The sequence below is a fragment of the Budorcas taxicolor genome, chromosome 2 (assembly GCF_023091745.1).
Source record: "Budorcas taxicolor isolate Tak-1 chromosome 2, Takin1.1, whole genome shotgun sequence".
Lineage (NCBI taxonomy): Eukaryota > Metazoa > Chordata > Mammalia > Artiodactyla > Bovidae > Budorcas > Budorcas taxicolor.
In genome coordinates, this window is record NC_068911.1 from 176655040 (window position 1) to 176681752 (window position 26713).

A 26713-nucleotide genomic window follows, 5' to 3' on the forward strand; every position below is an offset into this window, starting at 1 on the left:
TTCCGTGGCTCCTCAGAAGTCCAGGCAGAAAGGAATCTGGACATTCTCGAGACCTAGTCCAACTCCCTCACCTCGCCCATTTCTTTTATGGGTGGGGACACTGAGGCCCAGAAAGGAGGCAGGGGCTGGCCTAAAGTCACACAGGTAGGTGCTAGCAAAGTTGGTGTTGAATTCAGGCCTCCTGATTGCCAGTCTAGGACTCTTTCTAGCAACAGTATATTGGCTATAGTTTTCAAGAGTGCTGCTTACCAGGCCCACGGGGTTCCCTCACTCTCCCATGCCTCCCCAGCCTCCCCACCGCCCCCTACACATAATTCGGGTTATAGCAGAGCATATTGAATTCCAGGTTCTCGTCCCAGTGCCGCAGGAGTACGAACAGCTGGCGGGCGGCAGCCTTGAGTGTGCCCTGCGTGCGGCCCTCGGGCACCTCCTGCTGTTCCAGCCACGAGCTGGCCTTGGCGGCCACTAGCTCCCACTCAACGAAGTAGGAGGCGGAGCTGTGCTCCAGCCATGCCAGCGCCACCACGGTGGCCCACAGCTTCCCCATGTGCTCCACCACGGCCCTGGGCTCCTGGCCTGGCCTGCCCTCGGCCAGGGGCTCCTGGGAGAGGCCGTCGCGGGAGGGGTGCAGGGGCACGGGGCTGGCGCACGGCTGGGGACTCGGGGGCTGGCGGGCGGTGAGTGACACCCGGTGGCAGGTGAAGGGCGAGGTCCACTTGAGCTTCTCCATGGGGACGCGGATGGCCTCGCAGAAGGCTTGGTTGAGCAGGAAGGCCCCGGAAGCCAGCTGCAGAGACACCTGTGTGTGTTGGGGGAAGCCCCTCAGTGGGCCGCACACTTTTCAGCCCTTGGAGCCCCAGGCCACGGCCGAGCCTGGGCGCACAGAGCGCGCACCCGTTCGCCTCTCCCCAGCCAGCTCGCCCTGCCCACCCGTGGGATTTGCAGGACCCCCAGACCAGCTGAGCATCGCTGAACCTTATCCCACTGGTGCTCACACTGATGGTTCCTCCAAGTGCAGCTCAACTTCTTCACTCCAAACCTGCCTCTTGTCCTGGGCAGCTGAACCCACCTCAGCCCCTGGGACCATCCACTGTGGTCCAGGCAGCTCACCACCTGCTTCCTCCCTCCGCCATCTACCACTTCACGTTATCCCTAACTCTCCTTACCTTCCCTGCCCCACCCCCTCACCCCATCATTTCTGTGTCCTGAGGGATCTCTGCAAGGCATAGGGCATGTCACTCTTTGGAGGCCATCCACTCAGTAGTTTCAATTTTCTTCTGGGATAAATCCAAGCTATAATCCCAGAGCTCTGGTTTGTGCTTGACTCTTTTCCCTCCCTGCTGTTCTCCAGCCCTCAGGCTTCCTCTCTCCTCTGTAAACTGTCAGCCACAGCCCCTCGCCCTTCAGGTCTTGGCTTAACCATTTGCATCCTTCCAGAAGTCATGCCTCCTGTCTCCCCATCCTCAAGCCTGGAGTTGGTGTCTCCTCCTTCCCTCATTCTCCCCCACCAAACCCAGTGTCTCCTATCACAGCAGCCAGCAATCAGAGCTGCCTGGTTCCTTTGAGGTGTCCCCACTAGACACTGAGAGGCTGGAGCTCAGGGATAACACTCACCTGCTTCAAGGTTATCTCCCAGGGTCTAGCATCGTGCTTGACTCAACAGATCCTCGTGACTACACATCTCCCGCTTTGTTGTCTGGGATGTTTGGAGACTCCAAGTGACCGTAAGCACTTGGGTGTGCAGGGGCTGGGACAGGGCAGGGAAACTCCCGCCCTGTCCATCCTTCCAGCACCTTCTTTCCCCAACTTTGCTGAGCCCCAGATGTGGCAAGACCAGGCCCCCTTGCTCCTCAGTTCAGAAACACTCACTCCTGGCTGGGGCTCCTCACCCTGCCCCGCAGGCTGGCGTGTCTGCAGAGCCACTTGCTAAACATGGTACATGTCCCCAGGGTGTTCTTTTTCAAGGCTTTTTTTGTTTTTTAACGTATTGAAAAACAGACACACACAGATGGTGGAGTAGGACACAAGATCCCCGGGAATTTTTAAAGCCAAGATAGCAGATTGCAGAGAGTGGTTGTGGTGCTAACACTGGTTTTTAGCAACCCTCCTTGACCCCCGGCGGGGGACCCGGGCACACCCTCCGCTCTGCTGCTACATGGGTAGGAAGGTCTACATCTTCCTCCCTTTGCAGAGGCGGAGGGGTGGGTGGCCCCTGTGCTGCGTGTGGGGCTGAGGTCTGGGGTCTAGGGCACTCACCAGCGGGATGTAGTCAGAGCTCTGGTTCCCCTGGGCTGAGTCTGGAGTCTTGCTCAGCGGTTTGCCCAGGAAGCCCTTGGCCGCTCGTGTCAACAGCCTAGACTTGTTGAGACTCAGTCTGTGTGGGCAGAACCAAGGAGGAGTGACCGCCGCCATCCCGGGGGTGTCCCTGGTCCTCCACCCCCTTCCCAGAGGCCCCTCAACAGCCTCTGAAAGTCCCAGCCAGAAGTGGTCTGACAGATGATCTCCTCCTTTGACAGCGGGGGAAACTGAGGCTCAGGGAGTGTGTCTCCCCAAGGCACTCACTCGAGCAGCAGTGAGGGGTGAGGTAGTACTCTTTTTAGGATCCTCTTTATTAAAAAAAAATGTTTTTAATCGGAGGATAATTGCGCTACAAAGCTGTGCTGGTTTCCGCCACACGTCAACATGAATTAGCCTGTCCCCTCCCACTCAAGGGCTTCCCAGGTCGCACAAGTGGTAGAGAACCCGCCTGCCAATGCGGGATCGTAAAACGTGGGTTCGATCCCTGGGTGGGGAAGATTCTTTACTGGAGGAAATGGCAACCCTCTCCAGTGTTCCTGCCTGGAGAATCCTCATGGACAGGGGAGCCTGGTGGGCTTCAGCCCGTGCACAAAAACACCTCTCTCTCAACTCTCCATCCCATCCCGGGACCCTCTTTTGACAGCATGTTCTTGGTCGCCCAGTGGTCAGACAGTCACATGCCAGCCCTCCCGGGGGGACCTGCATTTGCAAAGAGACCGTGGAGGTGTGGGAAGGGGACCTGGGGCGGGAGGGAGATTTGAGCAGCGTGACACCTGGAGATGGTGCTGTCTCTGGGCAAGGGTCCTTCCTGCCACCCTTCAAAGTGTTCACGTTTGTGCAGCTGTCAGGCTGGGCCTACCTCTGGCCTCCTAAACCAGGGGCAGTCCCCTGAAAATGGATGGCAGTAGAGGGATCCCCCAGTGGAAATCCCCACGTACCTGGATCCAAACAGAGTGTCTGAGGCCTTCAAGGAAGAAAGAGTGTTGGTGGCCAAACCTCGCAGGGGACCTGGAGAGCCACAGAATGCAAGTTAGGAGCTGAGAGATGACCTTGTCCCACTGCTCACCGCCCTGCTGGGGAGACAGTCCCAGAGAGGGGCAGGGGGCTTGCCTGTATGCCCAGGGATCCAAGCTAATGATGAGGCTGTTTCTGACCCAGTGGGTGTGGGGAGGGGTGACAGATGTGGGTTCTTGGGCAGAGAAGCAGCCCTCCAAGCCCCCTTGGCTGGCAGCCCTTGCATTTTCTGGAAGTTTACCTGTGGGGACAGTGATAGCTGCAGGCCAACCCCCCTCAGCCCCAAGCAGGGACACTGCCTTTCTTCTATGGGCACACTGCTAGAAGATTCTGGGCAAAGGGAGATGGGAGACTGGTCCTTCAGCTGGGAATTGGGGCGCCTGATTCCTAGCCCAGCTCTGTCACCAACTTGCTGTGTGACCTTGGGCAAGTCATTTCACCTGCTCTGAGTCTCAGTCCCCTTCCTCTAAAGCTTTAATACTATCTAGTGTGCATGCAGCTGTTTGGAGACTAAAAGAACCACCAAGGACTTTGTTGGGTTAAGACACTCTCTTGGCCCAAAGATCAATGACTATTTTAACTCAAGGGAGAGCTGGCAGGGCCTTCTCTGTGGTCCAGTGGCTAAGACTCTGTACTCCCAATGCGAGGGGCCCGGGTTCCATCCTTGGTCGGGGAACTAGATCCCATGGGCCGCAACTAAGTGTTCACATGCCTCGATGGTTGAAGATTCCAGGTACTGCAGCTAAGACCTGGCACAGCCAAATAAGTAAATAAATATCAAAATGAAAAACAGGAGCGCTGGCAGACTGCGCGCTCACCTTCAGGAGTAGCGTACTTCTCGCGGGCTGTGTTCTCACTGAAGGGCGTCAGCACGCTTTCCTCCACGTCTACAACAGAGGGAGCCAGTGAGGCCTGAGCTACCCGGCCCTCCCCTTTACACCTGCCAGACACCCCAGGAGGATGCTAGTACGATAGGGGGGCACTGGGAGAGCAATGTCCAGGTTCCTGTCCCTGCTTGGATGGGTCTTCACCTCCCAGAGACACCGCCATGGCTCCACCACAAGAGTCGGACACATCTGGGTTCAAATCCCAGCCGTCCCAGTGGATAGCTGTGTGACCCCAGGGAAACTTACTTCCTTTTATAAGCTTCGATTGCAAACTGGGGCTGATAGTACTGCTTGGTGGTGTTGTAAGGATTAGATGAGATAATACACAGATAGTGCTCAGTGCCTGGCCTGTGGTACGTAATCTGCAGAGCTCCGAGCTATGGGCTCAGCAGGTTAGTGGGAACAGGTTAGAGGCCTGAACGTGGTGGTTGGAGGTGGTTGGGGGAGGGGTAGGTTCACGTCAGTTCTCCAGGAGGCACCAGAATGTGGCACTGACTTGTCAGAGGGCTCTGAGCCTCAGCTTCCCCATCTGTAAAATGGGGATAATAATTACACATATTGTTTATTCAAAATGTGTACTGGGGTGATGATTCTTATGATTATTATTTAACAGCTGGAGAGTGATGGGCAATGTACTATTCAGGAATGATCCAAATTATGGGAAAAACTTCACACGCAGATATGTTCTGCTGAGCCTGTCTCCCCTCTGAGACTGTTAGCAGCTCTTTGAGGGCAAGAAGCTCTGTTGACTGCTGGGTGCCTGTGCGGGGTGGGGCAAGGTGAGCACAAAAGTGAACCAGTGGCTGGATGACTGACGCAACCAGCAGGCAAAGAATATGGTGGTAAATCGGCCTCATGGACTCTGGAGCCAGACAGGGCTCGTCCGCATCTTGGCTCTACTGCGCCTCTGCTGCGAGCCCCTGTGTAAGTCACTTACCCACTCTGAGCCTCAGGTTCCTCAGCCCTTAATGCGGAAAATGAGAGAAGCTCTCTCAGATGGGGGTGAAGAGGCATGGGTAATGAAAGTAGTGCTGAGCACCTAGAAAGCCCTCCATGAGTGTTAGGCATTCTCTCCTTGGGGAGGGAAAGGGAAGGAAGGGTGCGGGGTAGACTAGGAGTTTCGCAATCGTGCACACCGGGTATGAATTAGGAGACAGTTAGACACGGAGGGACCTGTGATTTTGGTGGAAGTCATGGGCCACCGAGAGCTGAGCTACACAGGCTGGAAAGGGTAGACCAGAAGTTTCTTCTAGACTCTGGGAGCCAGGCCTGACTCGGGGGCAGAGCAGGTTCCCCTTGGAGGCTCTGAGGGGCCAAGGAGTGGGCAAAACTCCTCAATCCCTGAGGAAAGCCTCGGATTTTCACCCCTCACACTGTTCCTTTTTGAACCCATCAATGTCCGTGAGCACTTCCTAATCCCTCAGGTACGACAGGGCTATTGTCTGGGTGTTGGGGCTGGCGGCCAGGTGGGACCTCTGCTGCCCTTCCCATGTGCAGAGGAAGGCAGGAGATGCTCAGGGTACACATGAGGGCACAGAGGAAGGAGTCAGGATGGGTGCGGCGGTCAGGCTGTCTGTAGCGGGACAAAAAGACACACAGGCCTCCAGGACACAGGCTGTCCTGTGAATGTGTGCAAGGTCGCCAAGTGACCAAATCATGGATCTTCAGGGACCCAAGCTTCGGGCACAATGAAATTTGGTGACGGTCGAAAGGAAGCTTTGGGGAATCCTAGAGTAAGCGGACGGTGGGACCCGAACAGATGGAGCTGCCCTTTCCCTTTACTTTTAGGTTTCCTGGCTTTCAGTGCCTGGAAGGACTCAGAGGTTGGAAGCAGGGAACAGCCACTGGGGGCGCTGGGCCTTGAAAGGGGAGAGCTGGGCTGTGGTGTGGGCACATGGGCAGGGAGGCCAGTCTGCTCTCTGGTTCTGGTGGCATACCTGGGCCATGCTCAGCCCCTCTGCCCGTCTCAGGCCTCAGAGAATTCAGGAAGCCTGGCCTCGCTCTGGCCCCGTAAGGCCCGGAGTGGAGACTCAGAGAGAGTCCGTCACGGCTTCGGACACAAGGCTGCAGGGACCTGGAGGCCCAGACTTCAGAACACATCGAGGCAGTTCTTACTTAGATTCTGATACTTGCTGTCCCCTGCAGCTGAGTCTTCGCCAAGCATGGTCTGGGACCGCCTGAATCCAGAAGTGCCCTTCCACTGTCGAGTCAGGACCCGAGAGCTGACCATCCGCAACGCAGCACCTTTGCGAGGACGAGGAGAAGGTGGTCAGGTGGGTACAACTGTGCTAGGCTTTTGCCTTGTCCCCAGGGTCTCCCTGGTGGACCAGATGGTAAAGAATCTGCCTGCAATGTAGGAGACCCAGGCTTGGTCCCAGGGTCGGGAAGATCCCCTGGAGGAGGAAATGGCAACCCTTTCTAGTATTCTTGCCTGGAAAATCCCATGGACAGAGGAGCCTGGCGGGCTACAGTCCATGGGGGAGTCGCAAAGAGTCAGACATACTGAGCGACTGACACATTCAAGGCTGGCAAGAATGGTTCTAGCTTCAGCCTGTCAATTATCTAAAAGGAGGAAGGCATTGCAGAAGGCAAGACCATGAGCTTTGGAGCCAGAATGACCTCGGTTTGAACCCCAGCCCCAATTCTCTTACTAGCTGGATGGAGTGCTGACCACTCTGAGCCTCAGTGTCTTTACCTGGAAAATGGGGCTAATAATATTCACCTTGCCAGGTAAGTACTATTGCTGAGATAATGTTCAGAAAGCAGCAGTGTTAGTTAGAAAAGGTTGGTTTTCTCAGAAGCACCTGGTTTCCCTCTCTCCCAGTTTGCCACCTCAGAAACTGAGGTCCCAGTTTCCCCCTCCCCAGAGCATCACCATCAGGGATGAAGCTGCAACACCCAACAGTGAGTTTTGGGAACTCCATCCTTGGAGAACATGAATTTGTAAGTTGTCCCTAAAAGTGAAGAGTTCTACTGAAGAATACATTTTGAAGACGTTTCATACTGTTAGTTGCTCAGTTGTGTCTGACTCTTTGCAACCCCATGGACTGCAGCCTGCCACGCTCCTCTGTCCATAGGATTTTCCAGGCAAGAGTACCGGAGTGGGTTGCCATTCCCTTCTCCAGGGGATCTTCCCAACCCAGGGATCACACTCAGGTCTCCCACACTGGAGGCAGACTCTTCTCTGTCAGAGCCACTAGCGAAGCTTTATTGACTATGTCAAAGCCTTTGACTGCGTGGATCACAACAAGCTGGGGAAAATTCTTAATGAGATGGGAATACCAGACCACGTGACCTGCCTCCTGAGAAATCTGTATGCAGGTCAAGAAGCAACAGAGTACTGGACATGGAACAATGGACTGGTTCCAAATTGGGAAAGGAGTACCACAAGGCTGCATATTATTACTCTGCTTATTTAATTTCTATGCAGAGTACATCATGCAAAATGCCAGGCTGGATGAAGCACAAGCTGGAATCAAGACTGAGGGGAGAAATATCACTAACCTCAGATATGCAGATGACACCACCCTTATGGCAGAAAGCGAAAAGGAATGAAAGAGCCTTTTGATGAAAGTGGAAGAGGAGTGAAAAAGCTGGCTTAAAGCTCAACATTCAAAAAATAAAGATCATAATATCCAGTCCCACAACCTCATGGCAAATAGAAGGGGAAACAATGGAAACAGTGAGAGACTTAATTTTCTTGGGCTCGAAAATCACTGCAGATGGGGACTGCAGCCGTGAAATTAAAGGACACTTGCTCCTTGGAAGAAAAGCTATGACCAACCTAGACAGCATATTAAAAATTAGAGACATTACTTTGCCAATAAAGGTCCATCTAGTCAAAGTTATGGTTTTTCCAGTGGTCATGTATGGATGTGAGAGTTGGATTGTAAAGAAAGCTGGATGCCAAAGAATTGATGCTTTTAAAGTGTGGTGTTAGAGAAGACTCTTGAGAGTCCCTTGGACTGCAAGGAGATCCAATCAGTTCATCCTAAAGGAAATCAGTCCTGAATATTCATTGGAAGGACTGATGCTGAAGCTGAAGCTCCAATCCTTTGGCCACCTGATGTGAAGAACTGATTCCTTAGAAAAGACCCTGATGCTGGGAAAGATTGAAGGCAGGAGGAGAAGGGGACGCGAGAGGATGGGGTGGTTGGATGGCATCACTGACTCAATGGAGATGAATTTGAGCAAGCTCTGGGAGTTGGTGATGGACAGGGAGGCCTGGCATGCTGCAGTCCATGGGAGAGAGTTGGACACGGCTGATTGACTGAACTGAACTCATCCTGTAGTCCATTCTCTGGGCCTCTTGATGTATACTAACTAGCACCCTAAAGGCTCTGAGAAGTCCTGCAGTAAAGAAAACTTTTGAGATTTAATCCAGTGGTTGGGAAATATTTTCCACCAGTCTGGTATTTCCTGTTTTTTTGTGCTGAATGGCCATTAACAAGACATGAAACTGGGGTTCCAGTCTCCTGGAACACACTTTGGGAAGTGCTGATCCAGACCTCAGGGGGTTGTGAGACTTGGGTTAAGACACAGGAAAGTGAAAGTGAAGTCGCTCAGTCGTGTCTGACTCTTTGCGACCCCAGGGACGGTAGCCTACCAGGCTCCGCCGTCCATGGGATTTTCCAGGCAAGAATACTAGAGTGGGCTGCCATTTCCTTCTCCAGCGGACCTTCCCAACCCAGGGATCGAACCTGGGTCTCCTGCACTGCAGACAGACGCTTTACCGTCTGAGCCACTAAGACACAGGCTTGGTCCCTAAAACTCCCAGACTGTTTTTTTTAGCTATAGAGGCTAAAAAACGGCCAGAGATGAGTGAGAGGGGGTGAACATCATTCAGGGTGACAATGCCCAGTGGGTGAGAAGGCCAGTGGAGTGACAGCTTGGGTGGCTGGTCAGAACCTGAAATCAGAGGAAGTGAGGCGGAGAGAGAGGGAGGGAGGGAATGGAATATGGAATATTTTGGTGCCATAGATTTTTAGAAAGCAGGGAAGAGGGGCAAGAGGAATTAGAAAAGGCACATTTTATTTCTAAATACAATTCTGTCAAGAGGTCTGCTTTGAAAGAAAAAGCTGCTGCAAAGGACAGAAAATGAAATTTAGGAAAGAAAAAGTACATAGAGTTTATAAACCTATGAAAAGTTTTCAACGAAGAAGCTAAAGAAATTCCCCAAAGATACTTTTTTCCCCTCTCAGATTGTAGGTTTAGAAAGATAAACAATTTTCAGTGTTGGTGAGAGTGGATAACACAGGATAATCTCTGAAGGCAGGGCTAGCTTGATAGCTTATGTTACAGTAATTTAAGGTGGGTCAGGACTTCCCTGGTGGTTCAGTGGTTAAGAATCCATGCTTCCACTGTAGGTGGCATGGGTTTGATCCCTGATTGGGGAACTAAGATCCCACAGGCCCATGCAGAGTGGCCAAAAGATTTTTTTTTTTTTTTTTAAAGGGCCAATCCTTTGATATGCAATCTTAGTTCTGAATGTCAGTTAACCCTGAGGAGATAACCAGACCATGTACAAAGAGGTCCTTTGCAGCATAATTTACAATAATCAAAAGGGGGAACAAACAGAAGGTTTAAAAATAATAGTGTTAGTCGCTCAGTCATGTCTGACTCTTTGTAACCCCATGGACGGTAGCCCGCCAGCCTCCTCTGTCCAGGGAATTCTCCAGGCCAGAATACTGGAGTGGGTTGCCATTCCCTTCTCCAGGGGATCTTCCTGACCCAGGGATCAAACCTGGGGCTGGTAAATAGGTTGAGATAAACCTGAAGAGGCAGTGGAGCGGGATAGCTGAGGGCGCAGACTCTGAAGCCGGGTCACTGTGAATTAAAGCCTCACTGCCCTTTGCGCTGCGTAACTGTGGAAGTGACTCACCCCCCTTTGCCTCTGCTTCTGCATCTGTAAAATGAGGGTAATGGTATCTTCTCTGCAGAGCTGTTTGAGGATTAAATGATTTAATATATATAAAGTGCTTTGGAACACTGTCTAATTGGCTGTTATGATGATTGCTCCCTGCCATGTGCTTAGTCATGTCTGACTCTTTGTGACCCTGGACTGTAGCCCACTAGGCTCCTCTGTCCATGGAATTTTCCAGGCAAGAATACTGGAGTCGGTGGATCTTCCTGACCCAGGGATTGAACCCACGTCTCTCGCATCTCCTGCATTAGCCAACAGCTTCTTTACCACTGGAATTGTTACTATTAAAATGAAAAGTGGAAACATATTTCCCACACCCAGAGTTTGTAAGATATAGCACATATTGGTATGATTCAGTTCACGCAAAATGATCTATCTTTTGATTGCTCTACATATGGATACTCACAGAAGCCTGGAAGGATGATCACACCAAGGGGGTAATTAGTACTCATTTCGGGATGACTGTCAGTTCCAGTCACTTTCATGTGCTTAATGTCTTTCTATATTTTATTTTTATTTATTTTCCATTGAAGTGTAGTTGATTTACAATGTTGTGCTAGTTTCGGATATACAGCAAAGTGGTTCAGCTACACGTATTCTACCTACTGCATATAGGCTATTATGCAATATTGAGTATAGTTCCCTAGGGCTTCCCTGGTTGCTCAGAGGTTAAAGTGTCTGCCTGCAGTGTGGGAGACCCAGGTTCGATCCCTGGGTTGGGAAGATCCCCTGGAGAAGGAAATAGCACCCCACTCTAGTACTCTTGCCAGGAGAATCCCATGGAGGGAGGAGCCTGGTAGGCTACAGTCCATGCGGTCGCAAAGAGTCGGACACGACTGAGCGACTTCACTTTCCCTATGCTATACAGTAGGTCCTTACTGCTCACCTATTTTATATACAGTAGTGTGTATCTGTTAATCCCCAACTCCTAATTTATCCTTCCCCCACTTCCCCCTTTGATAACCATAAGTTTGTTTTCTCTGTCTGTGGGTCTGTTTCTGTTTTGAAAATAAGTTCATATGGATCATTTTTTGTAGATTCTACATATAAGTGATAGTGTATGATATTTGCCTTTCTCTGTCTGGCTTACTTAGTACGATCACCTCGAGGTCCATCCACATCTTTCAATATTTTAGAATTTTCTACAGTGACACATACCAAATGGAAAAAGGACAATAAAGTCAAATTCATTTAGTAGGAAAAAAGAGAGCAGGATAGTTTCACAGCCCTCTGCAGAGCAGTAGGCTGTGGGCTCGTGAGCCCCCTACGCCTTGGTGGTCAGACCCTCTCTGCCTGGGGCTTTTTCACTTCTAGGCCTTTCCCTGAACCCCTTCCCACTGGTCGAGGCTCCTTTGCACCCTAGCCCCCGCCTCCGGCCCACTGAGAGGACCCTGCATCTGCCTTACCGGAGTTGGGGTATCCCACCACAGTGGGCAGGTAACGGCTCTTGTTTATGTCCACGGGCACAAAGGCTGTGTACTTGCTGATGACGTTGCAGGCCTTGCTGGTGTGCACAGCATTCACCTGGTAGCGGCGGCTGGACCCTGCAGAGGGAGGGGCCAAGGTCACTGTGCGGACTCGGAAAGTCCTACCTCACAGGGGGCTAAAAGGAGGGCTAGGTCGGTGGTCCCATCTTTGGAATTCAATCAGGCCTTACAATTAAGGGGTTACCAACTTGCCATTAAGGACATTAAAAAAATAAACTCTCAAAATTATTAAAACCTCCACCATCATTTCATAAAATACGGCTATTTTAATGTAAAAGAGGTAAGGTAGCTAATAAAAATGACAGTTACTTTCCTTAAATAACTTTAGTGTTATTTAAAAAACCCAAATCTCTGTGTTGGCAGTATTTTCTATTTTCATTTTGCAGCTGTGTGCTGAGAATCTTTCCGCAGGTCCCCTGGCTGCATGAAGACCATAGATCCGCCTCACAGAGACAAACCAGAAAGGGGAAGTGGGGCACAGAGGGTCACACAGCAACTTAGGAATGGACCTGAGATCAGGACACAGGATGGCCTGACCCAAAGTCCAGACTCTTCCTACTGAATAGGTGAGGAGTCTTCTTGGCATGAATGATGGACAAATGTCCTGTAAACTATAAGGAAAAGTGCTCATGGTAAGAAAACAAATAACGTATACAAAACTACAAATAATATAAAACAAAAACCATGTAGTATTATTATATAAATAAGGCATAAATGATAACAAACAATAGAAATATTCTCTATGTATATCCATATCTGTTCTCCAAGTATGCTTCATCAAGAGCTCAGCAATCACTTTCTTGAAAGTTTGCTCCAGTTCCTGGAGTAAATGAGCCTCCCCACCATCCTTGTTATACAATTGCTTGGATTCCTGTTTCTTCTTAATAGCATTAGGACAAATGCACTCAATTAATGGTGTGTATAATTGTTTGATTCATGTCGGCCGGCCTCCCAGCTCATCTGTGTCAAGCACTCATAAGTAAGGACGGGGATGACGGTGGTCACTAGGCTGTCCAGCCTGACCCCCAGCTGATCCACACTCAATAAATGGCCTCGAAGTGTGATGGGCGGACCGATTAGGCCTAGAGGGTTCTGTGGGAGGAGAGGTGTGGTCCCAGAGGAGCTAGGGAGGTGGAATAGGGTGGTCCTCATGGTAGTGTCTCCAGAGTCCTACTGTCCAGTTCAGTTCAGTCACTCAGTCGTGTCCAACTCTTTGCGACCCCATGGACTGCAGCACACCAGGCCTCCCTGTCCATCACCAACTCCTGGAGTTCGCTCAAACTCATGTCCATAGAGTCAGTGGTGCCTTTCAACCATCTCCTCCTCTGTTGTCCCCTTCTCCTCCTGGCTTTAATCTTTCCCAGCATCAGGGTCTTTTCAAATGAGTCAGTTCTTCACATCAGGTGGCCAAAGGATTGGAGTTTCAGCTTTAGCATCAGTCCTTCCAATGAATATTCAGGACTGATTTCCCTTAGGATGGACTGGTTGGATCTCCTTGCAGTCCAAGGGACTCTCAAGAGTCTTCTCCAACACCACAGTTCAAAAGCATCCATTCTTCAGGCTCAGTTATCTTTATGGTCCAAGTCTCACATCCATACATGACTACTGGAAAAACCATAGCTTTGACTGCTGCTGCTGCTGCTGCTAAGTCGCTTCAGTCATGTCTGACTTGTGTGACCCCATAGACGGCAGCCTACCAGGCTCCTCCATCCCTGGGATTCTCCAGGCAAGAATACTGGAGTGAGTTGCCATTTCCTTCTCCATAGCTTTGACTAGACGGACCTTTGTTGGCAAAGTAATGTCTCTGCTTTTTAATATGATGTCTAGGTTGGTCATAACTTTTCTTTCAGGGAGCAAGCGTCTTTTTATTTCATGGCTGCAGTCACCATCTGCAGTGATTTTGGAGCCCAAGAAAATAAAGTCTGCTACTGTTTCCACTGTTTCCCCATCTATTTGCCATGAAGTGATGGGACCAGATGCCATGATCTTCGTTTTCTGAATGTTGAGTTTTAAGCCAACTTTTTCACTCTCCTTTTTCACGTTCATGAAGAGGCTCTTTAGTTCTTCACTTTCTGCCATAAGGGTGGTGTCATCTGCATATCTGAAGTTATTGAGGGACCCATAGCAGGGGGGCAGGAGGGAGGAGAGAACAGGTCACCGGGCAGATCAAGCAGAAGGTGGAGCCCTCGGCCGTGTGTGTGTGTGTGTGTGTGTGTGTGTGTGTGTGTGTGTGTGTGTGTGTGTGTGTGTGTGTGTGTGTTGAGAGGGGGACAGTGGGGGTCAAGGGATGCACCTGGAGGCAGCTATGCGGAGAGGAGGTGGAGCGCTGGGCGGTGGCAGGGCTGAGGAGAGAAGTAAGGGGTGGGGCCAGGAAAGAGGGCGGCCCCTGGTGTAGAGGCAAAGGGCGGGGCTTCTAGGAGGGGCGGGGCCGCGAGGATGGGCGGGAGAGAGGCAAGGGGCAGGGCCGCTCCGTGATGAGGGGCGGAGCTGAGCGGAAAGGGCGGGGCCTCTGTGAGGGGCAGGGCCGCGCCGGGGGCAGGGCTGCGGTGAGGGGGCGGGGCCGCGCGGAGGGGCGGGGCCGCGCGGAGGGGCGGGCCCGCGGCGCTCACCTTGCTCAATCTCACCCTCTCGTTCCGCCAGCTGCTCGAAATCCCGGATGATGGCGCGCGCCGCCAGGTGGTGGAAGGTCTCGCTCCACAGGTCGGGCTCTTGCGCGCCGCCCTTCTCGGGGCCGGGAGGCCCCAGCTCGAAGCTCACTTCCCACTGCAAATGCTGGCTGTCCCGCAGGCCCTTGACCACGGCCTTACCCAGCACGGGCCCTGGGGTGGCGGGCCTGCTGGGGCTGGCCCGCTCCTCAGACTCGGCCAGGGGCTCCCAGTCGGAGGACGTCTCCGTCGCGAAGGCAGAGGGGTGATGGGACGGCTCTGCGGGCGGAGGAACCAGCGGGCTGAGATCTGAGCTGCAGGACAGAGGGTCCACTCCCAGGGGACATTACATACCTCCCCGGATGCAGACACTAAGCAAGGACAGTCCCGCCTCGCTCCTCCCGCCCCAGGGAACCCACAGCGCTGCTTAGGAGAACAGGGGTAGCACGGGCTTGTCCCCAAGAGTAGGGCGGACCCCCTCCCAGGAAGTCAGTACCTGAGGGGGCCAGAGAGTGGGGAGCTCTCTGCAGGGAGGACATCTGGGAGCCTCGCAGGTAGCCCAAAGACCAAGTTGATTGGGAAGGAGGGGTTGGTGAGGTCCCTGGCAGGGATGGGCCATAGCAGACACTGCCCCGCCTCCCCCAGGATGGGCTCCAGCCTAGGATTCCTCCCTGTCCGCAGTCAGGTCTTGGACCCTGTGGACACTTACCCAGGTCCCCAGGGCTGCGGCTCTCTGAGGCAGGCTTCAAATTGGACCCAAGATCCAGCTCTTTCATGGGGCTCCAGGCCTGGGTCTCCTGGTTGGAGGGTAGGAAGGGCTGGCAGCCTTGGGGCAGCAGAGAGGGCCTGCGGGCCCCTGGACCCCGGAGTTTGGGACCCTGGCTCAGGTCTGGGCCACCGTTCAGCAAGGGCTAAGAATGCAAGAGGAAGAGGAGAAGGCTGAGCTCCTGGCAGTGGGCCCCTCCCCTCTGCCCCCAGCCACCGCTCTTTCCCTGGCACATCACAGCTCCTCCCTGGGGACTGCCCCCATAGCGCCCAAGGACACGTGACCCGCTCTCCACTACCCATGAGAAACATCGGCACAAATAATCCCAAATCGTGGATAAAGTCCAAACCACAGAAAACCATGGGAAAATCATGTACCATGGATAATATTCTAAACCCACTTTTTTTTTTTTGGTTTTGTTTTTGGCCGTAAAGTTTAAAACTTTGTGTGTGTGGTTATAATTATCAACCTTTCCCCTTATGTCTTCCCATTTGTCATGCTAAAAAGTCTTTCCCAATAGGAAAAAAAAAAATTCTAGAATTTTTGTGATTCTGTTTTTATTTAAATCTTTGATTCACACAAAAATTATTTTGGTGTAAGGAAATAGAAAACAGCCTTTTCTTTGATTTTCTGAATAGTACAAATGTCATCACCATTTACTGATGACAGTTCATTCATCGAGTCCCTGCAGTTTATCAGTTCTCCGCCTCTATCCTGACTAAGCTGTCATGAACATTTGGTTTTATTTCTGGACTTCTGTTTTGTGGATTTAATCCGTCCAGTGCTAGTACAAAACACTTCAAAAGGCAAGAAGTCAACTGGGAAATATATTTGCAGCATGCATGACAAAGATCATTTTCTACAAAATGCTTTTATGAGAAAAGTATTATATGAGCCTGTGAAAACATGCTCAGTCTCAGGAGCATTGCTCTAAATTGGAATAAGTTATGATTTTTCCATCTATGGATTAGCAAATATTTAAATGTTTGATGACACCCTTGTTGCCAAGGAGGAGACAGGAGTTCTCATGGACTGTTGATGGGCCCCTGCGCTGAAGCACTCCTGTGGGGGAACGATTTAGCAATGTGCCATCTGTCAGCATTGAAAATGCACAAGCTCCTCTGACCCAGCAATTCCACTTTTAGGAATTTAATTCTGTGGCAACACACAAGGATGAAAATATCCATGTGCATGTATTGTATATTTATTGTGGGACTGTTTGAGAAAGTGAGAATCTGGAAACTTTCTAAAAGGCCGTTGATAGGGGATGGTGTATACATCATGGTCGTTGTGGTTTAGTCGCTAAGTTATGCTGGACTCTTTTGCGACCCCGTGGACTGTAGCCCACCAGGCTCCTCTGTCTGTGAGATTTCCCAGGCTAGAATACTGGAGTGGGTTGCCATCTCCTCCTCCAGGAAATCTCTCCGACCCAGGGACTGAACCTGAGCCTCCTACACTGCAGGCAGATTCTCTACCGCTGAGTCACCTTCTAGGAAGCCAAAATTCGTTTCGGTACATCTGTGCAGTGGAGCGTCATACAACACTGAAATGAAAGTGGTGGATTTTTCCACACCTGTATCCAGACAGGAAGACATCCAAGATAAAGTGTATATTTAAAAAAATTTCAACTGGTCCATATTTTGATAGTGGTGAGAGTTACATGACTGCGTGTATTTGTCAAAATTCATAGAGATGTTCACAAAACAGAGTAATTTTTACTGCATATAAGAAGTGAATTAAAAAGACATTTAAAAAGTAAATTGGAGACCAGTTTGTATATGTGATTATTCAAAACATATATGTGTGTTACACATGTGTGTTTTTGAGTGTGTGTAGTATTTCTGGAAGAAAATGCCCCAAACCAAGTGGGCACAAAGCACAAGAGAGGGGTACTTAGACTTTATATTCAACCGAACTGTTTGAGGTTTTTTTTTTTAGTCATTGAGAACCCTAAGTATGTATTACTTTTGTAATTAAAGAATATTAAATTAGTTAAAAATAAAAGTTGTACCTCTGGGAACATGTACACCTGCCTGTAAGGAGGAGGGTGTAGGGGAACAAAGACACTTGGGTATAACAGAGAGAAACACTGCCCCTTAGTTTTTAGACTAATGATTAACCACAGAGTCTTTCTCATCTCTATCAAATATTTACTGGAAAGAGGACTGTGCTTTCCCAGTAGAGGGGGTTTCTTGGGGGCAGGGGTCAGAGATGGCCTTCCTGTTTCCTCTGGGCCTGAGGTCCTGGGGATGATACAAGGGTGTGGGAGGTGAAACAGACTGGCCCCTCTTAGGATGGCCTCCGTGGGAACTGGTACCCAGACAAGGCTACTGAGTCCCAGAATGTCCTTAACCCCTTCATCCCCATCAGAGACTGGGATTCCCCTCACTCCTGCTCCGCGGTCACCACCACACTGAGAAATAGAGACTGCCACAGGTTCCACAGCAACAATAGTCTAAGACTCAGCGCCCTTCAGCCATCCATAGGCTGCAGGGAGGTTGTGCGTGTATGTGCATACATACGCATTCACGTAAGTATACTGAGGATTATCACGTTGTGGAAGAAATCAAGAAGGGGATAGGGGGCAATAAACAAAAATGGGTCAGAAGTGAGCAGGAGAGAAGCCAAACTGTCCAGAGCTCTCACCAAGCAGAACTGTGCGTAATGGATACCATTTCACCCAACAGTCCCGCTACGGGGCATATACCCTGAGAAAACCACAACTTAAAAAGACACATGTACCCCAACCTTCACTGCAACACTATTTACAATAGCTAGGACATGGGAGCAACCTAGATGTCCATTGACAGATGGATGGATAAAGAACTGTGTTACATATACACAATGGAATATTACTCAGCTGTAAAAAGGAATACATTTGAGTCAGTTCTAATGAGGTGGATGAACCTAGAGCCTATTACACACAGTGAAGTAAGTCAGAAAGAGAAAAACAAATGTTACATATTAACAGGTGTATATCTATGGAATCTAGAAAGATGGTACTGATGAACTTATTTGCAGGGCAGCAATGGAAACGCAGATGTAGAGAACAGACTTGTTGACCCAGGCAGGGAAGGAGAGGGAGGGACGAATGGAGAGAGCAGCCTGGAAACGTACTCACTACCGCATGTAAAATAGACAGCCAGGGGGAATTTGCTGTGTGAGTCAGGGAGCTCAAACCAGTGCTCTATGACAAACTGGAGGGGTGGGCTGGGCTGAGAAGTGGGAGAGAGGTTCAGCAGGGAGGGGACATATGTTTACTTATGGCTGATTCATGTTGATGCACGGGAGAAACGATATTGCAAAGAATTACCCTTCAATTAAAAATAAATGCATTAAAAAGAGAAACTAAAAAAAATAAAGGACACCTACTGTGTGCCAGGTGCTGCACTAGCTACTTTATGTCTTATCAGCAGATGCTGCGAGAGTCTTCCACCTACGGTTGGCTCCCAGGAAACATCTGTTGCTGACTCTTGGTCCAATTGTCTGACAAGCTAGTCTCTCCTTTGCAGAGATGAAAAGTTGGGGCTCAGAGAGGTTAAGCAACGTGCTTAAGGAGCAGAGTCTGTCTGACTCCACAGTCAATGTCTTCTAACCTCATCGAATGGTTTCTGGCTAAGCACAGAGAAGCACCTTCAGGGACAAGGTGGCAGTGTTTCCATCGCTGGGGAGCGCAGAGGGCTTATGTATATGTGCAGATGGGGAGGGATGGGGTTATTGGGGGGAATGGGAGGATGAAAGGCTACATTTATGGAACCACAGACTCACAATGACAATGCTATGCAAAGCCCATTTGTAAGAAAATGGGCTAAGGCATACAGATCATAGCAAACATCCATTCGGGTTACCACGGTGTTTCTCAAACCTGGTGATTTTGCTGCCCTGCCCTGGGGACAGTTGGCACTGTCTGCAGACATGTTTGGTTGTCCCGACTGGGGATGGTAGTGTTACTGGCAACCAGTGGATAGAGGCCAAGGAAGCTGCCTGACATTCTGCAGTACATAGGACAGCCCCACAACCAAGAGTTACCGCTTCAATAGTGTGGGGCTGAGAAACCCTAGTCGAGCTGGACACTGGATAACTGGTCCTGCTGTGCCTCTAACTCTGAGATGATCTCCTCCCTGGATGAATGCACAACCCTTGAGGTTTTCAGAAGGTGCAGAAAGGGATGAAGAGGGGAAAGCAAGGGCTTTGCAGGCAAAAGGTCCTGGGTTGCAATCCCCTGACTGGCTGAGTGACCCTGGGTGAGTCACTTTACTTTGTGACCCTCATTTTCCACACCTGTACAGAGTGGGGGTGGCTAGCTCCTACACTCCCTCCTTTCCAAGGGGCACTGTAAAATCAAATGAGGGTGCAAATGCAGTGCTGTTTGACAGCTGGGAAGTTCTATGAGAAGAGAATATGTGATGTCATTGACCGGTGGGTATCATTATTAGGAAGGTGTCAGTTGGAGGTCAGGTAGGCAAAGATTTGGAAACAGGAGGAACTGACTCATGTCAGTGTAAACTGCAGTCAAACTCCATCCTTCCGACTGAAGCAAGAGACACAGCTCCTCCCATCTATGGCGACCCCTAACTCCAAAATTCCCTGCTAGGGTACCTGCAAATCAATCTGCCACCACGGAGCATCCAGGCTGGTCTGGTTGGTGAGGTCCTGCAGCTTGGTTTTCCGCAGTGGGTATCTCCTCGTAGCCGTTGTGGGGTCACTGGCTATGAGGGTCCTTGGGGTGGGCTTATGGTTGGTGATCTGGTTGGTGCTATATGCCCGCCGTCGCTGGGAGAGGTCTAGACCTGGGCAGGAGTGGTGACAGAGAAGCAAGCCATCAGGCTGGAGAAAGAGAGAGGGGCTTATAGACCCCTTGCCTGCTTGGATACTTCTTGAGGTTTCCACTGCTTACCTTTTGGGTTGGCAAGATCCCCTGGAGAAGGGAAAGGCTACCCCTCCAGTATTCTGGCCTAGAGAATTCTATGGACTGTATAGTCAATGGGGTTGCAAAGAGTGGGACACGTCTGAGTGACTTTCACGTTCACTTACCTACTGAAACATGTGCGGGGTCTCGCCTCACCTGGCATCCAAAGCCTTGCCCAACCTAGCTCTAATCTATCTGCCCAGCCACTCTCTCTACTCCTTTTCCAGGCATCTGTGCCCCAAACATACCGGCTGTGTGTGTGGTCTCTAGGTACGACACCTCGACGTCTTAGCTCAGGCAGTGCCTGCTGCCTGGAATCTCCCCTCCCCACTTCTAAGAACTGGTGCCCCTCTCATGTCTTTGCTAATATCCTCTGCCGGATGGTCCTTTCCCTGGGATTCCTACAGTTTGTTAAATTTTCCTATGGTCCTTGTCACTCTGCTTTCTAACAGAATCAAGGACAATTGTGTCTTTCTCAAAGTCGGAAGGCTTCGGAGGGACAGGTGCCACGTTTGAGCCATCTTTGCTTCCCATTCTGTGCTCAGGATCTAACCTTAGTAGGTGATCAGTAAATACCCTACGAATGGAAACTAATGCCATAAAGGAGTTTTGGAGGAAGATGGATATAGACTATCTGTGCTCTCCCTCTTTCGAGTTCCAGAAGCTTAGTTAGCTGAGTTGCTAAAATTCTCCAAGTCTCAGTTTCCTCATTTGTAAAGCTGATGTAATAGTAACCCGCCTCTGCAGCTGCTAACCATTCACCGAGATTGTTAGTAAGTACTTAGCACATAGTAGGTACTCAGTAAAAATGTAGCAATCGTGGCTTCCCTGGAGAAGGGCGTGAAGTACAAACCGCAGCCAACTAACCGGGATTGGGGGTGGCGTCCCCGCTGGACGGCTGGGTGTCTTTGGCCTGTCTCGGGCTGAACGGTGCCCCCACGCTCCTGACACAGTCCCCGCTGTCTGGGTTGGGCCCCTCATCCTGTGAGTGGTAGAAGACAGAGCTGCCGGACTCCTGAGAGTGCAGCATACTGTATCGTCTTCTCTTGTCCTGGAGGGAGGAAGAGAAAAGAGGGCTTAGAGTGAGGCTAGGTGTCAAGAAGGACGTCCAAAGGGCAGCAAGGGGTGTGACAGGAGATGGTGGAGGCTCCACCTTTGAAGAACCAGAATAATAGGCAACGGTTTTGCTTGCTCCGGGAATTTAGGCAGACTGCTGTTTAAGGGATGATGAATGGAAATGGCTTTCCATATCACTTATGCTGTTTATATTTATAATTATATTCTTTGTTAAATTAAAATGTAATTCTAAATGCTATTGCTGTCTTCAAATAGATAAACAAAAACAATAGTGTGAACCATCTGTTGCCCTCATTCCATTCCCCGTGATATAAACTATAAAAATATAAAGGTTTTTTGCGGCCATATTACTTACATTTTGTCAGTACCTTGAATTTCACGCTTAAAACATTTTGGAAATCTTTCATATCAACTACTCTCTTAATCATTTGACTGTATGATACTGTACCACCCCTTATTATGAAGCATTTGCTTTGTGGCCATTTATTTTTTTGCCACCATAAAAAAATACTACAATAAATTCTTGGCCATAAATCTATTATATCACTTTTGTTTCTATGTATTTGACTCTTAGGAGGTTTTGCTGGGTTGAATAGTTATATATGTCTAATTTTATTAGTTATTTCTAGATTGCCTTTCATGAGGGTAAGCCATGATCACACTCTTTACCCAACAACTCTTCTAGTAGGAGGAGAAAGCATTGCTAGTCTCATGCGTAAGGAGAAGAGAATGGATTTGATATCCCTGCTAGCAGTGGTAGTCGTCTACTACCTCCCAGACCTCCAAGAAGGGCCTAGTCTGTGCAAAGTCTTGACCAGTGTTTGGTTTCGTGTGTTTCCTCTGCAGTTGAAGAACCCACTCTCCAGAATACACTTACCATTACTGACCATGGTTCTTAAGAGATTCCATATCTTTATAACATCTGAAAATTTCAAATAAAATCCTAACTTTGCTTGAAAGATTAGAAATACATTTAACACAAGGCCTACATTCTTCCATGGCAACCCTTTGTTAGACCTGAGTAGGGGCTGACAATTTAGACAGGATGTGTGAATTGATGCTTTTGAGCTGTGGTGCTGGAGAAGACTCTTGAGAGTCCCTTGGACTGCAAGGAGATCCAACCAGTCCATCCTAAAGGAGATCAGTTCTGGGTGTTCATTGGTAAGACTGATTTTGAAGCTGCAACTCCAATACTTTGTCCACCTAATGTGAAGAGCTGACTCATTTGAAAAGACCCTGATGCTGGGAAAGATTGAGGGCAGGAGGGGAAGGGGACGACAGAGGATGAGATGGTTGGATGGCATCACCAACTTGATGGACATGGGTTTGGGTGGACTCCAGGAGTTGGTGATGGACAGGGAGGCCTGGCGTGCTGCAGTCCATGGGGTCACAAAGAGTCGGACACGACTGAGCGACTGAACTGAGCTGAGCTGTGTGATCCAGTTTGCTATATTCCTCCCCACCACTCATTTCCTCTCTGTCAGGAATGTCTGCTATCCTTCATGATATTTTCCCCTTCAATTTTTATAACAAGTTCATTTCATTCATTTTATACCTGCCCAGTCCCTCTGGGCATTTAGTTTGTGACTCTGGTTTAAAAAGAAAATAAGATGACAAATCCTTTAAAGGGGAGTTGAGAGACTTACTAAAGAGTAAAGAAGGACGCTAAGTGAGAAAATAGCTTCTCGGGCAATCTTCTACATTTTAGCATTTAGGATTTCACCTCCCTTTGAGAAGCTCCTCACTTTTATCCCACTTCTGCCACCACATACAACAGAATTACCCATGTTAAGAAGTAAAACACAAATTCTTCTAAGGACATATGGCTGGATTAGAGTGTTTAGGGGAAGGAAACATGATTGCTGTTCTGAACTGAATTGTTCATCAAATATACCCATAGCCTACTTTGGGTCAACTATGTAAAATGCATGTTCCTGGGCCTTAGCTGCTAAGTGTTATTCAGTAGACCTGGGTTGGAGCAAGGGCTCTACATTTTAAACATGTTCCCCAAGTTCTTCAGCTGCAGGGGACCTAGAGAACCGCAGACTGAGATAGTAGCATTTATCCAAGCAGTGTCACCACTTGACTGAATGCCTATGGCCTAACAACTATACCCCACAGCAGTCTGCCCTCCTGGCTGCCACAAATAAACAGTCTTTCCAGCCAAGGATGGCCTCGTGGGCAGGGTTCTGGACCCCCACCGACTCCTGGAATTTCTAAAATACTTACAGTTCTAGGATTGGAGATGTATAAAGAGGCATCACAGACAATGCCATACCCCACCAGCCGTTCTCCGGGGAAGAGGGAGCTGGTGCTGACAGGTGAGATCAGGACCTCGGTGGTCTCAGGGAAGACCCACTCCACAGTCACATCACTCAGGACCGGGGCCATAGCCTTCTTCAGGGATTTGACCATCTGTTGGGCAAGGTCAGAACACAGGTTGGGGGGGGATACATGTGTGAGTGGGGATATGCACACGTGAGGAGCATGAAGACCATGTGAGCATGACCAGGAGGAGGAGGAGCAGAGAGGACGTGACAAGACACCTTGGGGCGGCCTGTTCAGTGGTGAACAGGCATCTGAGCTTCTTAGGCTCCTAGGATGTCAGAGCTGGAGCAGATCTTTGCTGTCACCTCTAAGCTTAGCATTTATAAGTGAGAAAAACCCAAGACTCAAAGTAGGATTACGATGAGCCAGGGGCATACAGCAAGTTGTGTCAAAACACAGACTGAACAGTGATTGTTGAGCAAGTCAATTTGTCTTCCTGGGCCACAGACCTTCCTGGGTCCCTTTCTGTTAAAGGGAGCTGGTAATTCTCCACTCTCAGTGTAGTTGAGAGGACTACCTGGGATACCGCATTTCAAGTATCTGCCACAAGACAGGTGTTCAACAAATGACAGCTAGTTTAGCACTTAGTGGCTTAGCATCCCCTAGAGTGATTTCCTCAAGTGTACTACAAAGGTGGAGAAAAAAATGATCTGGGAAGTATGGCAGCCATAGAGATGCACTTTCAATTTTCCCTTTGAGACAGACTGTGCTCTTTTGCTGCAAGGAATGCAGTTAGATGGCAGTCTCCACGTGCAATGCCTCAGCTTTCAAACCAAGACTACACCACTCCCTGGAAGCCGCCAGGGAGCAAATGAGCAGTGCCTGGCCTTTCCACCCAACACAGATGATCTAATGGGCAACTCTTGCTCCAGAGATCCCTGGTGGGTTGGTTAAGACCTTGCCAGACCTGCACTGACATCTGAGGCTCTCCCTGCTCAATTCTGTTTCCCTCCTTCCCTTTCACAAGTGCCTCATCTGCATGGACTAAAGAGTTTTCCTCCCTGTTTCCTCTTCCCTTCCACAGATTTTAATCCCTCAAGAAACCTCTTGCTCTTCAGCTTTCTTGTTTCTTGTCCCTGGAGGATATGGACCAACACAGAGACTCTCTAAGGGCTGGATTACTTGTGCCAATTATGCAGGACATGGAGAGAAGACTAGTTGCCTTGATGTCTTCTGGGCCCTTTAGATTCTGCTGAGCCATCATTTATCATCATCAGGAACATGTCCAGAAAGGACCCCAGACACAACTCATATCCAAGAGGCAGTGATTCCTTTGGCAGCCCCAATCCTACCCACCCAGGATGAATAGAACATATGACCCAGAGGATGGAGACAAGGGCATCCAGTGTCCTGCACTAACTCCAGAAATTGCCCACTCTGTGCCTCCACCTGTGATTCTCCCTGAGGTGCAATTTGGCCTAGTGGAGAGCTCAGATTTGGGGTGAAATCCCAGTTCCACCACTGAGTTGCTGTGTGGCCAGTCTGGGCTTCTGAAGTTCCAGCACCAGAAAAGACTGAGGTCCTTCTGCCTACCTTGGGTTGCAGCCGCTCCCCCTCCTCCAGGAACTCAGCACTGCCCTTGGACACAGTTGCCAACCCTTTCACCAGTCTGTGGCAGACGTTGGGTCCAATTCCAAAGCTATAGCACCTGGGAGAGGGGGAGAAAAGAGACTGGTACTTCCCACCTTCTCTGCCATTTTGTCCCCTGATAGGAAAGGGGCAGATCATGAGCTATCTCTGAGCTGGCCCTGGATTCAGGGAGAGGGTGAGGGAGAAGGAAGAAGGGCATCCATGGACACTCATTCACACATGGACAGCCCATCACCTCCCACCCCAGTGCAGAGCCAAAGCAGGAAGGCCTTCCTCTGCTGAGGCTGCTCTTTGCGACCTGGATGCAAGATCGTGAGCATCTTATCCTTCCTGAACTGTTGTGGGGAAAAGGCAAACTTTGAAGTTAGCCACACCACCAACAAAGGTCCGTCTAGTCAAGGCTGAGGTTTTTCCAGTGGTCATGTATGGATGTGAGAGCTGGACCATAAAGAAAGCTGAGCGCTGAAGAATTTATGCTTTTGAACTGTAGTGTTGCAGAAGACTCTTGAGAGTCCCTTGGACTGCAAGGAGATCCAACCAGTCCATTCTAAATGAAATCAGTCCTGAATAGTCCTTGGAAGGACTGATGTTGAAGCTGAAATTCCAGTACTTTGGTCACCTGATGTGAATAGCTGATTCATTTGAAAAGACCCTGATGCTGGGAAAGATTGAAGGTGGGAGGAGAAGGGGATGACACAGGATGAGATGGTTGGATGGCGTGACAGACTCAGTGAACATGAGTTTGAATAAAGTCTGGGAGATGGTGATGGACAGGGAGGCCTGGCCTTCTGCAGTCCATGGGGGTCACAAAGAGTTGGACACGACTGAGCGACTGAACTGAACTGGACTGGACACCACCCTGAAAGCAAAGCACTGGAGGAATTGTGGGTCCTTGCCTTTCCTTCTGGCATTTTCCACATTACCCCAGGTCTGGCATCCCCAGCCCAGGGCAGCCCAGAAAACCCGAGCCCTAGACCTTCAGCCTGTGCCCACCTGGTGGAGAAGGCGTGGTTTCGCACCAGCTCCAGCACCTTCCCGGTGTTGTTGACGGCGCCGTCTGTGATCAGGAAGAGAAGCCTCGGGCAGCCTCGGAGCACTGGCTGCCGGATGACCCACTTGAGCGGGGAGAGGATGTTGGTGCCACCCATGTCAGCTCGCATTTTCTGGATGCTATCACAGGCCATGGCCAAGTTCTCCTACAGAGAAAGGTGAAGGGCAGGGAGGTCGTCCCCAGGGCCGTCATATGGCATGGAGATGCCCAGCACCCGGAGGATGAGTCCTCTGTTGCCCTGAATTTTAGTTCAGCCTCCCTGGAGTTGACTCCTCTTCCCGGTTTCATCTCTGCCCCACATGCAGGAAGAACAGGTGGTCGTTTTCTGGTGTGAGCTGCCTAATAACACCATCTACCAATGTCCCAGATGCCACCACTCACGATGTATTAACTCGCTGTTGCCCTTTTTTCCTCTTTAAAAATGTAAACATCCCTGGAAAAGATAGCACATCAGATCCTGATTGCTCAGCACAGAGGAGGTTTATTTTCTGATGAGTGAGGCAGGAGGTGTGGTGGAAAGACCAGTGGTCTAGAAATCTTAAGACTCGAGTCCTGGCTTGACTGGTGGCACTAAATTCCTAGGATCCTTTGAGGAAACCATTTCTGTCATCTGGGCTTCAGATTTCCGCCCTTGTGGACCAGTACTGTGAGACCCATTTGGCCAAGGGTTCCTGGCATTGGATGGATGCCACGGAGCAAGGACAAATTCCTGCTGGATGTCACATGCCCTCCTGATCC

The 26713-nt window shown here is 50.0% G+C and overlaps 1 protein-coding gene across 1 annotated transcript in view; it reads right to left on the reverse strand.

Annotated features, from left to right (window-relative positions):
• Positions 1 to 304: 304 nt before the first annotated feature.
• The window catches only part of VWA5B1 (von Willebrand factor A domain containing 5B1), a 46962-nt gene continuing 20553 nt past the window's right edge, over positions 305 to 26713 (reverse strand). The window contains exons 9-21 of the mRNA XM_052635975.1: positions 25918 to 26120; positions 24868 to 24982; positions 23236 to 23421; positions 20797 to 20980; positions 19620 to 19810; positions 14964 to 15165; positions 14219 to 14533; positions 11529 to 11666; positions 6315 to 6443; positions 4131 to 4199; positions 3237 to 3306; positions 2257 to 2374; positions 305 to 799 (exon numbers count right to left, since the gene is read on the reverse strand). Coding sequence (XP_052491935.1) covers positions 305 to 799; positions 2257 to 2374; positions 3237 to 3306; positions 4131 to 4199; positions 6315 to 6443; positions 11529 to 11666; positions 14219 to 14533; positions 14964 to 15165; positions 19620 to 19810; positions 20797 to 20980; positions 23236 to 23421; positions 24868 to 24982; positions 25918 to 26120 — 2415 coding nt within the window. The remainder of the gene's footprint in view (positions 800 to 2256; positions 2375 to 3236; positions 3307 to 4130; positions 4200 to 6314; positions 6444 to 11528; positions 11667 to 14218; positions 14534 to 14963; positions 15166 to 19619; positions 19811 to 20796; positions 20981 to 23235; positions 23422 to 24867; positions 24983 to 25917; positions 26121 to 26713) is intronic.